This window comes from Thamnophis sirtalis, unplaced genomic scaffold (genome assembly GCF_051295495.1).
Source record: "Thamnophis sirtalis isolate CommonGarterSnake01/CBP01778 unplaced genomic scaffold, rThaSir2_p1.2 scaffold_2, whole genome shotgun sequence".
Classification (NCBI taxonomy): domain Eukaryota; kingdom Metazoa; phylum Chordata; class Lepidosauria; order Squamata; family Natricidae; genus Thamnophis; species Thamnophis sirtalis.
Window position 1 is genome coordinate 153,283,620 of NW_028261382.1, and position 18,550 is coordinate 153,302,169.

Genomic DNA, 18,550 nt, shown 5'->3' on the forward strand with positions numbered 1-18,550 from the left:
TGCTATTGCTACATTGGAAAACCCAGGGAAAATAATATAAGGTAATATTAATGCTGATTACACTCATATTTGAAAAGTCATTAGATGACACAAGATGTGCTAAACTTTTCCAACTCAATTTTAAGAACTTAAAATAAAGTGAGGACTGTTAAGACATTTTGCTTGTAAATGAAGCATTCAAGAAAAAAAACATTTTGAAAATGTAAAGGCCACATAAAATTATATAGGCTTAATTAACCACAAAATCTTTTAAATGAACATACTGTACCTCTAACTCTATATAAAGTACAAGCCATGTTTTTAAAGAACAAATTAGAATTACAGAACTATAAACTACTATAAAAATCAATCTAAATTAACTGTACTAGATACAGTTTAGATACAATTGATTACAATTAACTGATTGGGAGAAATTGTGATGGTAAAAAATACAAAAAGAAAAGAAAAGGTAGTATTGTTTTTTGAAATCCAAGTAATTTACTATTGAACTTCTTTTATCCAGTTGGACAGCTACCTACTGCCAACTATAAAGGTTAAAGGAAATAAGGTTTCATTATTTATTTATAGTTTCTACTGACCATTATAGTTTACTTAATGTAAACGCAACAATGAATATTTAGATGTATTGAATTACGGTTTGTATAATATCTTGTCATTTGGCCATGCTTCTGGACCCATGAGAATTAGTCCATATTTACTATCCAGTTTTAAGAATTGTATCATTAAAAATGATCATTAATGTTTGAATATTCAGAATACTAAATTTAAAAGAATATTTATTACTGATCCACTGAAGTCTGATATACTTGAAATATTCAAGATATTTCACCCCTGCATTTCATAATAACCCCAAATATTATGCAACATTATTTCATTATCACATATACTAATAAATATTAAAGTTGCCACTATACTCATAAACATGTACAATCACTAAAATTGACCACTAAAATGCAACTTATTTGTTGTATGGATGTCAGATAATATAATTCAGTAGAAACCCAATGTAACTCAGGACTAATAGTTGGTAAAGTACCCAGTCTATAGAAGAATCGAGTTATAAAGTCCTGTACTTACTTTACCATTGCTACCCAGATAGAACAAAAGATTGTCAGGTTCCATTGTTTTAACATTTAATGTTAATGTATTGTAGTTAGTAGATAATATCTGGGGTTGGTAGGCCCGAATACAGTCTTTTTCCACAGATACTGCAACTTTAATCTGACAAAAGGAAAAACAAAAAATCTATATAATGCAGGTACAATTTACACACATACATGTAGAGACACATAGTGGATATCATAGAAATATTATTTACATTAATGAATAAAAAACTTGACATAATCAATATTCTGATTTTGTAAACTGCTTAGAGAGTGATGTAAAGCATTGTGAAGCAGTATATAAGTCTTAGTGCTATTGCTATTGCAAATCAGATGTAGGAGTCATGAGATGGACAGCATATAAATTTATTAAACAAAAAATGAAATAAACCAACGGGAGGGAGCATCTTTCTCGATGTCTTTATATTTCACCAAAATCATGAATGGTATTTCTATATATTGCTGGTGGGGGCTGCTCTGTACATCCTACAATGCAAAACATATTGAGGAAATAGCAGATCGTGGAAAACAATGCATATTTTTTCAGGACCTTGGTTAGTTGTACTTGATTAGGGACTTATGTTCCCTAAGATGTGGAAATTAGATGTTTGAAGCAAAAGCCAAATGAAAAGTATGGCTTCTGAGAAAAGACTGGAATAGATGGATTAGGGAATGCCTAAAGTGATAGTTTTAGGAAGGAACTGGGATTTTTAAATAGTTGAAGACAGCACTATGCAGAATGGAGTAATGAGGGGTCCTTGGTGCTCTCTGAATTTGGTTACTTTTTTGCAGATGTTTCATTACCCAAACTATGAAACATCATCACTGTTAGTTATCATTTAGCATGGACAATGTTAAATAGTTCGGACAATGAAATGTCTGCAAAAACTACAAATTCAGAGAGTTCCAAGGATCTCTCATTTCAAACCTGAGCTATAAATATTTTCCTTTATTAGAAAGAAACGAAGAATGTCCTGGGATGACATGCAGGAAGGCCATGGAGAGCTTTGACAATAGAATTAGTAGTTTGTACTAATTAGTAGTCTCATACATTGCATGTGCCTGTTCTCTTTGAAACTGCATTTTTGAAAATAAAAGATCCATGGAAGTAGCCATGGAAGTTTAATTTTATTTAAAGAAAAATACAAGTTCTTTCCTCCCTCACTATCTATCATAGTAATAGTAGATGCATCTATTTAGGGCATGTACTTTACATTGAAGAACATATGTACTTTGTCAGTTATAGTTTATTACAATGATGCAACTATTTAGGATAGTTGCAAAATAGCAGTTTCTTTTCTGGAATACAGAAAAAGGTTAGATGCTTACAGAAGCCGCCTGTTTGCGAGCCTGGTTTATGAGCTCTTTAATTTCAGAGATGTTTCTGCTTAAATTCTCCTCCAGTATTTTCAAAGGTTTCAATCTTCCATATAACAGACCAGCCTGGATTTCAACTTCATTCACTTTTTTTTCAGCTGATGCTGCTGCCAAAACAGAAGTGGAGATATCCTGAAAAAAAAGTCTTGGGGCAATTCTGCTAACTATTTATTCATGTTTTAAACTGCAAATGAATAATGAATACATATACAAAAAAAATATGTAACTACATTTAATTTTTTACTGATTTTTCATTCAGCCTGGCTAGTCTGAAATGCCAACTTTCAATAAAAAAGATAGAAAATCTCATCACAAGTTCTCACCATATCAAAGTATACTAGTACAGACTGCTTTCAATATGAATAGGATAAAGAATTCTTTGGATTAAAAATTAATCCCTCTCTTGCATGCAGTAACATTTCTAGTAAGCAATCAAGCAGCAAACCTACCAGCATTTGTTGAGTCAATTATAAGTTCATTTGTTTTCTGCAACGTATCATTAACTTTAGATAATGCAGATGAAGAATTCCACAGCTTCTCACTAAAACCGTCAGTACGGCGTATACCATTAAGGGCAGTCAAATTAGCAGAAAGAGCTAGCCCTTTTATTGCCAAAATATTTTCATTAGTATCTGAAACAAATGATCAACACACATTTTATTATCTATCATCCTGCTTGCAAAGAATAGAAGACTCAATCTTTGAAACTTGGTTGCCATCTCCCTCAGGAACAAAATGAACCCAGTAGAGAAGATCTGTGATCAGAATCTCATATTTATTTTAATTCCCTAAACTTAAATTGTACCCTACTCTGATAAATGCAGTACTATCTTATGTCTGTAACTGAACAAGTAATCACAGCATTAAAAACCCTCTGGGTGTAGAATTACAACATCTAAGCATATGCCTGCCCACTTCCTTTAGTCACTGATCCCCTATTGTATGGAGAGACTATTAAGATTCATATAAATTGAAATAAAGGCTTTCCACATGACTGTTCCCTATCACATAAACTGGTCGGTTTACAATTAAATGAACACAAGAATAATCAGACCCTGCTATAAAACTATCTATTTCTGGAATTAGGAAATTTGTGAATCTGTAAGCAGTTCATTTGCTTTTGTACATAAAACAATTCTAATTATCTCAGCAACCACTCTAATGTGATATCTGTCAAATTAACAATTAAATTTAGAGTTCTTTTTAATCCATATTTCATAGTGTCCTGAATTCGTTTGGTTTCTGTTTTTAATCTTAAAGAATTGACCACCAAAACCAGAGTTAATGTGGAAAACTGAAGTTATACATATAGTTATACATATAAAAGTAATTCATATAAAAACTATATGATTTTTCCCCATTATGGTTTTCTTTTATCTTCAGTATATTAACTAGGTGATGTCTATTACAGTGAAGAAGTAGAAGTAGTACCATCTTGGAAAAAGAAATGAATAACGTTTCATCTGATTGCTAATGCAAAAAGCTGCTACTATAAAGCTTAATACAATTGGTTATTACTTATACATGCAGTGTTAAATTATAGTTTGTTGGTCATGGAAAAGACCAATAAAATACCATTCAAATTTGCAATCCTATTTCAGTATGGCTAGGTTTCAGAGCTTTAATTGGCAGAAATCCAGCCAATGAATCTTTGCTTAGCACAATGCACAGGAATGTAAGTCAAATTATTTCTATTCATTTTCTTTTCTTTTTTTGTTTTAAATGAATGAGAACATGCTGAAAACAGCAATCATATATTGTCCTCTTACACACATGCCTTCAAAATCAATCAATCAATCAATCAATCTGACATAAAAAGATCAGATTTTCCTGTGGTGATGAAGTTAAATAGATTTGCTTTCTGGAATGAAGACAATGCTATCAAGATGAACTTCCCTTACCTCTGGGCAATGCAGTCAGCTGAAGTAGGGAATCATTAAACCTTTTAGCAATTCCACTGGCTTTCGCTTTAAGCCTTTCCACTTTTATATTAATTTCATTTAACCCTGACCTGAGTCCTATAGAGAAAAATAGTTGTAAATCCAAAGCAGTAGATTACTTTTTGTAAGAAACTAAAAGTAGTGAATTGTGCCTTATATAATCTGTAATCTATATGCTAAAAAGATGCCTATTCAGCAGAGGGCTGTATATAGGTTAAACTAATGAGCAAAGGCAAATGTTGCCAGGGATCAGACATAAAAAATGCACTAAAACATAATTGCAGCCTGTGCCAAATAGGTCACTGTTTTATTGCTTCCAGGAAGATAATTTGTAAGTGACCCAAGTTTATAGGTTCTTTGTTACAAAATTTTTCATGCTAATATACAGCAACCAATATTTACATCCAGCAAAGATCTCAGGTGGAGTAAACATCTTAATTTTATTAGCACAAGTGTCTTGTAATTATAAAAGATCTAACATCCCCCAGTAAGCTTCATTACTGAGCAAAAATTAATATCTCAACCTATATGTAATGAAACCTACCATCATACTTCTTGTGAAGATGTTTTGCATCCATTAAGACTGTGGAGCTAAGCTGAAGAACATTTTTCCCAGTAGTGTTAAAGGGCCCTCTTTGCTTAAAACAATCACACAAAAGAAAACATTATTTATGGGAAAAAGCAATATTAATATTACAGGATTCAAGCAAAAGATAATTTTGAAAAACCCTATGTGTTATATGGATATAAAAAAACTCATCTATAATTTTATATCATTTTAGCTTAAGCTTCCAATCTCACTCCTATGATTAAGCACATCAGATTTATTAATATGAGACAGAAAACCATAAAAACATATCTTCACATACATAACACACAACTATATTAGAAATAGGGTGTTGTGAAGATCATGAATACTTACAAAAATGTTTTGCTAAAATGGCCTTGTACAGATGTAGTTGACTTTTATCAACACATTCTATAGCAGCTGCTTGACTTGTTCAAAGAGATCCTGGAGTTGCACTAAATGCTTACATTGTGCATAATTATTTGGATTTCTGAGAACTTTGAACTGAAGAAGAAGGGTCTCATCCTTTACCCATTTACACAGTAAGAAAAAAATATTATGCTAAGGTTTGCCAGGTGTCACATCACAAAGATTAGGTCTACCTAAAACTGAAAACAATTAAGCTTTCCAATTCTTTTCAATAGATTGAATTTCTTAAAAGGAAAACCTTGTACAAATAAGGAGACACTTATCATTCCTTGCTTTCATTAAGTTTTCAGAAGATCAGTTTTATAGACTCCAATACAGAGCTTTCAACAAAGAAAAAATATGATTGATGAACAAGTCAGAAGCCACTTTCATTGTATGTAGTGGTGCTTATTTTTTGTAATTATGCTTACATAATTTCATAATTAGAACAAAAATCTGGCCATTGTGGTTAGCCATTAAAACATTCCAAAACCTTTCATTTATTTGAGAAAGGAAACAAATTCATGTGTAGGATTTTTAAAAATCTGATATTGTGGGATACAAGCTATACATACTCAAGACACAACTGCTTTAAAGAGTCACATTAGAGACACAGGTATTTTAATGAAGCAACTCCATACATTTTTTTCAGGTTTACCTAGAAAAATGTAGTTCCTTTAAAGAGATAAAGGGTTTCATTCCCAGATGTTGCAAAACACGTCTACCATATAAGTTTTGAATGATGAATACCCATATTGAAGAATGTATACATGTATTGATCTTACTCAGACTTATTATGCACTCACCACATGTATTGGTTCATAGATAATCTTAGTGACATCACTTGCCAGATTCTCTGCACTTTCAACTAGATTTCTGATAGTAGAGTACATATAGACAGAATTTGTCACGTTCACAGTCACATTTCTAACATTCAAAAGGCCACTGCAATAGAAGGTGAAAGTTATATCTTTTGCATGGAATTTAAACCTATTAAACCTATTAAATTACGATCATCAAAGTAAAATAGTCAGATTTTACTAGAACCTACACATTTGGAACAGTTTATTTATTTATTTTATTAATTAAATTGCTACAATGGCCATCTAGCCTAAATGACTCAGTGGTTTATAACAACTTGCACTTGAAAAATAGCATTGTATTCTTTTAAAAACATAGAATATAAGTTGCATATTGAACAATACATTGTGTTTCATTCCAAATGCAGTCATTAATTCCAGTGTCCTGTCACAATTGAAAGTTTATTTTCTTGAATAATTATATTATATTCTAGATGAAACAGCTTATGTATTTCAGTTCCAGTAATACTTTGCCTATCTATATGTAGCAATCATGTATGTTAGAGCTTATATGTATAAAAGAAACATATAAACTCAGAAGAGCTGTAGTACCAGCTACATTGGTAGCTGATACTACATTGTATTGATTACAATTGCTGAAGAAGGAAATTGTGACCATTGGTTTGAAGCACTAGTTATAACTTCATGAATCATATGCATATAGAATCTATGTCCTTGAAATTCTATGTGTGCAGAATTAATAATCAATTTCTGGTTTGAATGTAAGGGTTGAATTCCACACTCTAGACTGGAAGTTTTGTATTTCCTATGTAAAGTTTTGGGTCTAATAATCTTTGAGGCACAAAGCCATTTCTAATAGACAGACATTTTAGGCTCTACAGACTGTCTGCAATCTATTTAAGTAAAGCATAATCTACTGATGACACTTTTACCTGTCTAATTCATGAACATTTTTTTCTAACTCAGCAGCATGATCTTCCGTCTTATAGACAAGTTCAAGAGCGCCTCGAGTAGACATCTGCATAACCAGGTCATCCACATGTTGTCTTAATTTACTACTCCATAACATCAATTCATCCTGGTGGATTTCTAGATCCTAAACATTCAAAATCAGTTAATATCATATTATGGCTAATTAACTATGTATAAATTAGAATTATGAGTATTCAATGACTTACAGACGTGGAATTAAATATATCCCTCGCAGAGGTGGCAGCAGCAGTTGTTTGGATTTTTCCTTCTTTTATCAGTGTAACAGAGAGCTCCTCGTCTTCTTTAACATTCAGCTTTTTATTCTGAATACAATATTGGGTATAATTAAAACTTTATATCAGCTATTACAGAGTAAGTATATCTTACATAAAATCCCTTTATACTTAAAGGGATGCAAATGTTAAGTGTAATATACTTTGCCTAATGCTAATGTGAAACCTAATTTTTTTTAAAGACTATTTTACACACACAGAAAAATCTATAAAATCACATGAAATGCTCTTACATTGAACTCATTGAGGTTGTTATTAATAGGAACAAGCAGACGTCTGGCCTCTTCAGTGTTGCTGTTTGCTATATTAACAACATCTTGGGCTTCTTGATGTTTGATGCTATGGTCAGATAAGGCAAGTTTTGCTGCTTTTTGAAAGTCCTTAATTTTTTGCTGTGGTTTCCAATATTCTCTCTGGATTTGTGTCAGCAATTTTTCTGCATCTCTAAAATATATATATAAAAGACATACACAAAGTTATGTGATCCCTTTGAAAGTAAAAGCCATTCTGGATGAAGTTAAGATCTGTCTCATATACAGTAGCTAATGAGAAATTTGGCTTTGTTGTTTACTTACATTGTTTGTAGCCACCTACCATAAAATCATTGTCCTAGGATTACAAGCAAGTGCTTATGATATAAAGTGCAAAGTTGCATTTACCCTTGGTTTGTTTGGATGGACTAAAGTATGACCTGTGTTTGAATATCACAAGATGTTATTCTCAAAATATTTAAAGGAAAGGAGATAAAGAAACTATCTCCTATTTAGTGACAAGGCCATGAACACTAACATTCTGTGCATTCTAAAAGTGCTTTTTCAAAAGGTAGCTGGACTTTGTTTGTTCCTTGAAGATGTTTTGCTTCTTATCCAAGAGGCTTCTTCACTTCTGAAGAAGCACCTTTGGGGCAACCATGACCTTGATGACTGGGAATCTTCATAAGACATTCTGTGCATTCATATCCCAAATCTTTAACTTATCTGTTTGGCATAAAGTGGTGAATGCACTTAACATTTATTCTTACCATGGTCTCAAAAGCAGAAAAATCAGTGGAAAAATATCAGAACTCTTGATGGAAATCAAGACACTTTTTATTGGATGGCATCTTCTTGACTATAACTTAAAGAATATTTCTGACTTCTTTTATTTATATTTTAAGAAATTAATTTTATACATTAAATCACATTTCATTATTTTCTGATTGTTTTTTTTTTACAAATTCTCATTTTGATATTTTATCTAAAGCCACACGAAATTACATTACGACACAGTTTTGGATTTTATTACAAGCGAAATCTTGGCTGTAATTCTCAGTTAAATATCTTTGATATATATCCCAATAAGAGAAATTTTACCCTCTACTTCTAACACATTCTAAATCTAGTTTCTAAATCAATTTACCCTAAAGACAGCTTGAAACAATTTATCTGCATGAGGTATGAGTTATGTACAATAGACCATATAATTCCTGGAACTGGAAATTAGTGCTAAATTTAAAGCATATATGAAAATCAATGAATCACTCTACGCCTTTAAAAAATTAAGTATTCTAACTTTAGTGAAAATCCCCTGTTGTTTTATGACATTAAGCTTTTAATTTGATTTAATACATTAAGCATTTTAGAAATTACATTTAGCAATTCATTCTTATAAAAATCAGATACATTTTTCTTTACTTGTCTTAAATATTAATTATGAAAATTGCAGCAAGCCACAAAAGACTTACTTTAATTCATGTATACTATCTTGATACAGTTGCTGGAAATATCTTCCACGCATTATGTCCAACCTCTTGGGAATATCATCTTGCAATTTCTGAAGTGTTTTATTTGATTGTGGGAAATCACTAGCACCTGTCATGTTAATAGTAGCTGCCATTTCCACAAGCACTTGGTGGAGAAAGAAAAAAATAATTGAAAAAAAAAGATTTTAAAAATCACTTTATACAAATGCAGAAACAATAGATTTTATTTAGCCCTCGCATCCTGGTCATAAATTGTTTCAACTCCTACCCTCAAAACAACTTTTTAGAGCATTGTACACCAAGACAACTAGATACAAGAACAGTTTTTTCCCGAACGCCATCACTCTGCTAAACAAATAATTCCCTCACCACTGTCAAACTATTCACTAAGGTTGCATTACTATTACTATTAGTCTTCTCATCATTCCTATCACCCATCTTCTCCCACTTATGACTGCAGGACTGTAACTTTGTTCCTTGTATCCTTATGATTTATATTAATATTGTCTATATTAATATAGACAATTAATATATATGTCTAATAATCCTGATTGCTTATTTGCACCTTATGACTATCATTAAGTGTTGTACCTTATGATTCTTGACAAATGTATCTTTTCTTTTTATTTACACTGAGAGCATATGTACCAAAGACAATTTCATTGTGTGTCCAATCACACTTGGCCAATAAATAATTCTATTCTATTCTATCTATTTATAAATATCTTACTCCTACTCCAAAACTATAATAGCCCCAAGCCAATCATCACATTACCTTTAATAGTTGCCTGAAATGTGTTGATAAATTTAGCCAATTCTTTACTCTTTTTCAAGGTACCTTCTGTAGCATTGTTGAGATGTTCTCCTCTTTCTAGTATTCTTGTTAACTAGTACAAAAACAAATATATATTTTTATGAAATACGCTATTGAAATTGTGGTTCGTAATTACCATAACAAAGAATGAGGAACATATCTACAATTGTCACTCAGTTATATGCAAAGCAACCCTTTTTATTTTGTAAAAATAGCATTTTATATTATTCTTACCAAATAAATGCTGCAGAAAGAGTAAAATGTTCCAGATATTTAACATTTATGCTAAAAAAAAGTTTAAGTGGAAAATACTTGCATAGAGGAGATAATATTACATTCCCTAAGAAAATGTTAACAGAGCTAGTGAAAGGTAGAGGTAGTAGTTTTTGCTGCAAATAATAGAAAAGAAATGATTGGAGGAGGGAGAAACTACCATGCTCCAGGAGATGTGTAAGTCACATAAGTGAGGTAGAGATCAGGATTCCATGAATGTAGACAAAGGCATTGAATTCAATAGCATTTATTCTAAAGTAAGCATGCCAGGATGTCCTTTTTGTTATTTTATTAATTTATTATTAACTCTACAGCCTAATTGAGCCTCATTCTTTTTAGAGCCAGAAAAATAAGACTGTTTTGATAGTATTCCCAAATTTCTTCAAGCTGCTAAGTAGACTGGACTCAGCAGCAACCAATGCTGGACTAAGCAGTAACTTGGGAATAAGAACTACTAAACTCTGTGCAACTTACTACAAAGTAAAGGGTGGTTAGGCCTAGGTTCAAACCCCTTCTCGTGGTTTTCAGACTTTTTTTCTTTCTCTTTTATTCTTCCCCATGCCTATTTCAATCTAATTATAATTGTTGTTGCAGGGGGTAGATGTGATTATATTATATGTGAATTGAGATATATGAGAAAACAATTAATTCTGCAAGTCTTTTTTTACAAGCAAATTAATTTTAATCAATATATTAATATTAGCTGATTTATTTTCTCTTAATTTTCCTTGTTTTGGAGTGCAGTCTACATGCAGATACAAATTTTCCACATATCTCACATCTACATACAGGCACACTGCTAGGAAAAATATCAAGGATAGGTTTCAGCTGAATTAAATCCCTAAGATGGCTAAAATTAAATGAAATTAAATTAATTAAAATAAAATAAAATACCTGTGAAGGCACATAATAATCATGGATAATTAGAACTGCAGAAAAAAACAATTGCTACCAACATACCTTCAATTGAGGACCTGTATACTGCATGAGTGAAAAAGAGGGCTGTGAAAATATCTATAGACCGCCTTACACCCTGGGCATAAATTGTTTCAACTTCTACCCTCAAAACTATGCTATAGGGCACTGCCCACCAGAACAACTAGATACAAGGACAGTTTTCCCCCATGCCATCACTCTGCTAAACAACTAATTCCCACAACTCTGTCAAACTACTTACTAAGACTGTATTACTATTATTATTCTCATCCTTCCTATTACCTATCTCCTTTTCTACATAGCTATAGCTTTGTTGCTTGTATCTTTACAATTTATATTGTTTCATTTAGTTTCATAGTATGATTTATTTTGATTGCTTATTTAGTATCCTATGACTATCACTAAATGTTGTATCTTATGATTTATGATGCATATATTTTTATGATGACTATAATCATGATTTATTACTTATAGCTTTATGTACTGAGAGCTTATGCACCAAAGTCAAATTCCTTATGTGTCCAATCACATTTGGCCAATAAAGAATTCTATTCTATTCTATTCTGATAAGCTTTACAGTAAATATACAGGTTTACCAGCTAAACATTTATAATTACCTGGATCCATTCAATGTTGTGGTAAATCTTCTACTTGCAGGTCTAGTTTTACCAATTTTTACTTTACCTATTTTTCTAATAGGTAAACTTAAACTTGAAATAAAGACGCAAAATCCCTACCTCTTTGTAGTACTGATCTGAAATATTTGATATTGTATCAAGATTGCCATTCATAATTTTCATTAAAGAGTTTGAACTTTCTTCAATCCCCAAAGATTCCTGGAAATAAAATGTGTATGCAAACAGCTTCAGGACTGGACACAAGGATTTAAATTTAGACCTTTTAGCATGCAATTATTCCCACTTAGATGCTTTAACAGTCCTTTTTATTAAATAATGTTCCTAAAAAACTTCAAAATAACTAAGCAATTTGTTGGAATATAATAGAAAATGAAATAAAAACTATATTATATTGGTATGTAACTGAAACTGATCAACATGTGAAATTTTAATTCAGTCAAGATGTTAGTGAGACAGTCTAACAGATTCAATTGATGAATCTTGGAAAACCTGAATCTGTAATAACATTTCAATATAAGTTTACAGTGCTGTACAAATTTGAAAGGCATAATGTGATTCAGAACTTGCATAAGCACATACTCTAAGGATATTAAAACAAATCAGTATTTCTTAAGAATCAGTGATGAAGGAAAGGGCACTGGGAGCATACCACGTATGCTCCCATTCATACGTTGCACAGTGTGTAACATATGAATGGAAACATATGTAGTGGTACAATGGTTAGAATGCAATATTGCAGGCTAATTTTGCCCACTGCCAGGAGTTCGATCCTGACCAGCTCAAGATTGATTCAGCCTTCTATTCTTCCACAATCGGTAAAATGAGGATCAGATTGTTGGAGGCAATATGCTGACATCTGTAAACCACTCAGAGAGGTCTGTATGGCTATATATACAACTATGGAGTGGTATATAAATCTTAGTGCTATTGCTACTGCATAGCTGCACATCTAACTACAACACTGCCCTCTCCCAGTTTTGTTATAAAATATTTGAAGACATTGTATAAAAGCAATTATGTAAGGAATTATATAAGAAACAACAACTAAATGGAACATTGTTATTAATTATCAGTAGTATCATTACTGAACATTAGGAATTTAACATGTGAAGTGATAGGTCTGTTTCCAGGAGATAACACATAGATTTATTTTGATACACTTTATATAGGATTTACAGTAAGACAGAAAGCTGTTCCTTAACCATAACACCTGAGAGAATCAGCCCAGCTCCCAACCATGGCTTAGTGGGTGGCAAGTTCAGAAGAATTGATTCCATAGAATTATGTCTAATTAGAAATAATGTTTTATCATATAAGGCATAAGAACCAATCAAACCATACTTAAAGTAGGCCAGTGGTAATAAATATATTAATTTTCAGCTACCTACAAAATAATATAAACTGCAATGTAAAAGATAAGCAATAGCTTACATACCTTTAAATGTTTTGTGGCATTTTCCAAGTCTGAAAGTGTTCCATAAGGTGCCAAGATAGCACCAGTAAAGTTTACCAAAAGTATAGCTTTGCCAAAATTATCCAGATCATCCAACAACTGCCCTGTACAGTCATCATCACAAGCTGAAGAAAGAATTTCTAGATATTATTTTCAGCTTAATACACATATTTGTATTGATGCTTACATTAAGGTTTGTATACTCATGAACTAAAAAAAATCTAAAAACAAAAAAAGGAGAGCCCTCACATTTGTATCCCTTAAACTAACACACGAATGACAACCTTTGTGATGTCTCTTTAGAGTCTCATGTTTGAGCTCCAAAAAATAAGGGAAAAAACCCAGACAACTTCAGAAACTATTTCATGGTTATATTATCATCATATACCTGGTTACAATTTTTTCTCTGCAATACTCAGTACTTTTTATTTATGTACACTATATAAAATTTACCATAGACACTTACTCCTATAATTTTGGATATATTTTTGGAGTTCTTAATTGCCACTTTTCTTCTAATTATACTGAATTATAACTCCAGGTAATATGCATATGTTGAAAATCACCAGTTCACTGATTGAATTTACATTAATTCTTCCACTCTGTTTTTTATTCCTCAATATTTCTTTATTGATCAGAAAACAGAGTTCTTATCTCCTAATTTTTTTAGCTGGACAACTTTTGTCAAAATCCAAATAAATATATTGAGTGGATATGTTTAAATGTACGGCATTTTATTCTTCTCTATATGTGCATTTATTTCTGTAGCTATTTTCCTTTGTACTCTCTACAGGAATACATACAGACATTCAACAGCTTCATCTATTTAGTTGGTCCTATCTAAAATATAGACAGCATTTTTTAAGAATGATATTTTTTGAACAAGTATGTTTCATGTTGCAGTATCTTGCAGATTGAATAATATTAAGCTGCATTTATCAGTTCCCATTCCAGGCACACTTCAACTTAAAAAGCAAAAGGGAAAAATAAAAATAAAACACTTACAAACACATTCATTCTCCACAAGAATGTGCCTTGAATCACACTGATCACACAACTGTCCTATTACACCTTGCTTACAAACACACTGTCCAGAAGTATGATCACAGTGGTGATGGAGAGAACCATTTGGGTTGCACTGACATTGCTGACATTTTCCACCTGGTACTGTAGGATCTCCATAGTAACCTGGAGAACATCTAGAAAGAATCAAGGCAAGTTAGCCTTTCTTAAATGTCAAATAAAAAATACTTTATCATAAAATCACAATATTGTCTCTATTCTTTCGGGATTTCCAGTCTTTTATTAACGCACGCTACAAATCTCACCATAGTCTGAGGCTTAAACATACAAAATATTTCCCATGTTGAAGGGCATTCTACATTCTATAGACTGCAAATGAATTCTGATAAATTGCAGAGGTAATACTTCATTTTTTTTAATAGCATCACAGTCTTATTGAGAAAATGTCATACTAGGATTGGACCAGTGTAACATAAAAAAGTAAAGGCATACTTTTGGACTGAATGATGGCATATTACAACATGTAGAATAGCCAATAAATCAGGTTTAATAGTCACTAGGTGTTTATGTTAATACTTTAATTCTACAATGAAATTATATAACGGCAACTTGTTATCTACAGTACTATATTTATAATAAGGTAAGACATGGGTTTTTGCATTTCTTTTGCCTAGTGCTGTCTGAATCAACTAAAATTAAGCTATGTCAACTCTTCTTACAATAATACAATAGCAGAGTTGGAAGGGACCTTGGAGGTCTTCTAGTCCAACCCCTGCCTAGACAGGAAACCTATACCATTTCAGACAAATGGCTATCCAACATCTTCTTAAAGACTTCCAGTGTTGGGGTATTCACAACTTCTGAAGGCAAGCTATTCCATTGATCAATTGTTCTAACTGTCAGGAAATTTCTCCTCAGTTCTAAGTTGCTTCTCTCCTTGATTAGTTTCCACCCATTGCTTCTTGTTCTACCCTCAGGTGCCTTGGAGAATAGTTTGACTCCCTCTTCTTTGTGGCAACCCATGAGATATTGGAACACTGCTATCATGTATCCCCTAGTCCTTCTTTTCATTAAACTAAAAATACCCAGTTCCTGCAACCATTCTTCATATATTTTAGTCTCCAGTCCCCTAATCATCTTTGTTGCTCTTCTCTGCACTCTTAATGTAAGTACATTTGTTGCAAAAGTTGTAATGAGCTGAATACCTTACCTTTCACAATACTGCCCTTCATATCCAGTGACACAATTATTGCAATGGAAATCCTTTATATCTTTTGCAACACATGTTGGACTAAAGCTTGAAGAACAAAATAATGATGATGATGATAATGACGATGACGACAACAACAACAACAACAACAATAATAATTACTATTACAATTGTATAGTAATAATAATAATATTTAAGAAAACATATTTATCCAAGCTGGTATATAATTTTATTTATTAGATTTGTACTGTTTCATTCACCATAAGAAAGGCTGAGCACCGAAGAACTGAGGCCTTTGAGAAGTGCTGGAGAAGACTCCTGTGAGTCCAGGGGATGGTAGAGGACAGAAAGCCCTGGGGAAATGTTGTCCATGAGGTCGCGATGGGTCAGACATAACTTTGCAACTAACAACAACATTGTTTCATTCAAGGGTTTAAGGAAATAAACAGCCCTTGCTCTCCTCAATTTTTTCAATCCAATGAGCTCCAACAGATGTGGGTGAACTGGAGCCTGACTCTCCCCATTATCACTCCAACATCTTGTATAGCCATAATTAGGTATGTTGGAACATTAAGTCATGTTTCTTTTGATGCCTAAAAAAACCTACAGTTCCAGTACCATTCAATTCTACTAAGTATTCAACATTATGCATATGGATTCAGAAAGTCTCACTGATTTCAATAAGGTTTTTTCATAAGTAAACAAGATTGTTAATTAGCTACATTAATACATAAATACAATTCTGTTCCTTATTGCAGTCTTAGTGTAGCATAATACTTTTCCAAAAGTGTTGAACTGTTATGTTTAGTCATTGTAAAAGGCTGATATGATGTAACCACAAGATCAACCACTAGACTATTATAATGTTTATTGAATTATCTGTCTAAGATGAATTACAAATCCCATTTTAGTCGAGGATTTTAAAAAGAAAGTAGAATCACTTAGAAATATAACTATTGTATTGAAACACCAGCTCTTGTTGATCTAATACTATATTAAGTATAATAATTATTAAGACAGCCAGGTTAATACTTAGCTACCTTTCAGGACTCATTCTTGGACATGCACATGGTGAACAATCATTGATGGATCCTTTAATTTTGCCGTAATAACCAGGGGCACAAATATTGCAATGATCACCAACAGTATTATCTTTGCAGTCCTAGGAAGCAATAATTCATGAATTTTAAAATTAAAATAATTATAATAAAAAGCTTTCCACTTCATAAATACAGTGCTCTCACTAACTACCTAAAATGTCAAGAGATAGACATGACAGATAATATATTTATTCCTTTAATTATAAAAAAAGATTGATATTTGTAGAAAACCAAAGGAGTAAAACTGCAGAAAATTCTTGCCATTTCAATATGGTTAATCCTTGAAGTGAAAGTAATTAGTTCTATTTCATATTTTAATATTGTCCTAATTTCTTCAAGCCAACTGAGTCATCTCCATCAGTGATTCATTTTTGATGATGTTTCAATTAAAATTGTAAAATTTAAGTGGTTAATGCCACTATGCTAATCTAAACACATCAGCACACGTCATACAAACAGTTATTTTGAATTCAGAGCATCTTGAACCATTGTGTGCCTCCGTTTAATTTATTCTTTCAATCCCTTGCTCCTTGTACTGGTTTCTTTCAGAGAATAACCTCTTAGACATAGTCTGTATTGTTTGTTTGTATTAGCTTTGTAAATACTTTTGTGAATAAGGTAAGATGACTAAAAGTAATCTTGAAAAAGAATTACAGGTAGTCCTTGACTTATGATCACAACTGAACTCAAAATTTATGTTGCTAAGTGAGACATTTGTTATATGAATTTTGTGACCTTTCCTATCACAGTTGTGAATCACTGCAGTTGTTAAGTTAGTGACAAAGTTATTAACTGATTCTGGCTTCCCCACTTTGCTTGTCAGAAGGTTGCAAAAGTTGATCACATGATCCTGGGACACTGTAAGCATCATAAAAATGAACCAGTTGCCAAGAATCTGAATTTTGATCGTGTGATCATGGAGATAACTGCGGTGATCATAAATGTAAAAACGGTTTTAGTTCACTTTTTTCAATGCCATTGTAACTTCGAATGGTCACTAAACAAACTGTTGTAAGTTGAGGACTATCTCTAGCCCACACTAATATTGCAAAGTTTACAGCATGAATATTATTAGATATATGCCGTTTTTACTATCTGAGTATAAAAGTTGTTCTTGGAAGGTTTGCATTTCTAATTGTGATCATCTCATTTTCCAGATCTTTTTTATCTTGAATTATTTTATTTATTTTAAACATTTATATAACTGCCCTTCTTAAAGCAAATTGGCCAGCTCCCAAATATTGATACAAAAAGAATTTATTCGTAGGAGTTTACATACCGAACATTTCCCTGTTTCTGGATCACAAGCACTGCTGTGATTGTTGCACTGGCAGGGCACACACAGTGAAACTACTGAGGGCAACACTTTTAGGTGTGCGTTTTCATGCCTCTCCCTATAGTATCCTGCTGCACAGTCCTATACAGAAAAGAGCTTTATTAACATGACAGACTTCTTTTTAAATAAGGCATTTAACGTTATGATAAGATGTTACCCTAAAATATTTTTTCACTAAGTTATATCATACCTGACAGGATAGTCCTGCATAACCTCCAGGGCACAGGCATTTTTCAATGTGATGAGCTGGTTCCTTGGCCCAGGGCATGTGATCAGCTTTCACTGCAATTTCCATGGAGACATTTGAGATTCTTAAAGGTGTTCCATAAAAACAAAGTAAAAATGAGACAATCTTCATTTATCAGACAAGAGATAAAAATTTCTTATTATTTCTTACCAATTGAAATGGCTTCTGCGAATATTTTAGTCAGAGTTATAGGTTACAAAACTGAAATGTAGAAATAAATGTCAAAACACAAGATTTGGAATTCTGAGGTACTACCAGGTAATAAAAATTAATAAAGCTTAAAGGAATGGGCCTCTT

General features: G+C 32.3%; 1 protein-coding gene across 1 annotated transcript in view; it reads right to left on the bottom strand.

Moving 5' to 3' along the window:
* LAMA1 (laminin subunit alpha 1) overlaps positions 1–18,550 on the bottom strand; it is a 106,136-nt gene that overhangs the window by 28,231 nt on the left and 59,355 nt on the right. The window contains exons 28-45 of the mRNA XM_087707255.1: positions 18,197–18,317; positions 17,950–18,087; positions 16,611–16,732; positions 15,571–15,657; positions 14,343–14,536; positions 13,320–13,462; positions 11,984–12,082; positions 9,999–10,110; positions 9,206–9,368; positions 7,716–7,926; positions 7,396–7,512; positions 7,150–7,313; positions 6,203–6,341; positions 4,965–5,058; positions 4,382–4,498; positions 2,930–3,112; positions 2,433–2,587; positions 1,078–1,221 (exon numbers count right to left, since the gene is read on the bottom strand). Coding sequence (XP_087563381.1) covers positions 1,078–1,221; positions 2,433–2,587; positions 2,930–3,112; positions 4,382–4,498; positions 4,965–5,058; positions 6,203–6,341; positions 7,150–7,313; positions 7,396–7,512; positions 7,716–7,926; positions 9,206–9,368; positions 9,999–10,110; positions 11,984–12,082; positions 13,320–13,462; positions 14,343–14,536; positions 15,571–15,657; positions 16,611–16,732; positions 17,950–18,087; positions 18,197–18,317 — 2,503 coding nt within the window. The remainder of the gene's footprint in view (positions 1–1,077; positions 1,222–2,432; positions 2,588–2,929; positions 3,113–4,381; positions 4,499–4,964; positions 5,059–6,202; positions 6,342–7,149; positions 7,314–7,395; positions 7,513–7,715; positions 7,927–9,205; positions 9,369–9,998; positions 10,111–11,983; positions 12,083–13,319; positions 13,463–14,342; positions 14,537–15,570; positions 15,658–16,610; positions 16,733–17,949; positions 18,088–18,196; positions 18,318–18,550) is intronic.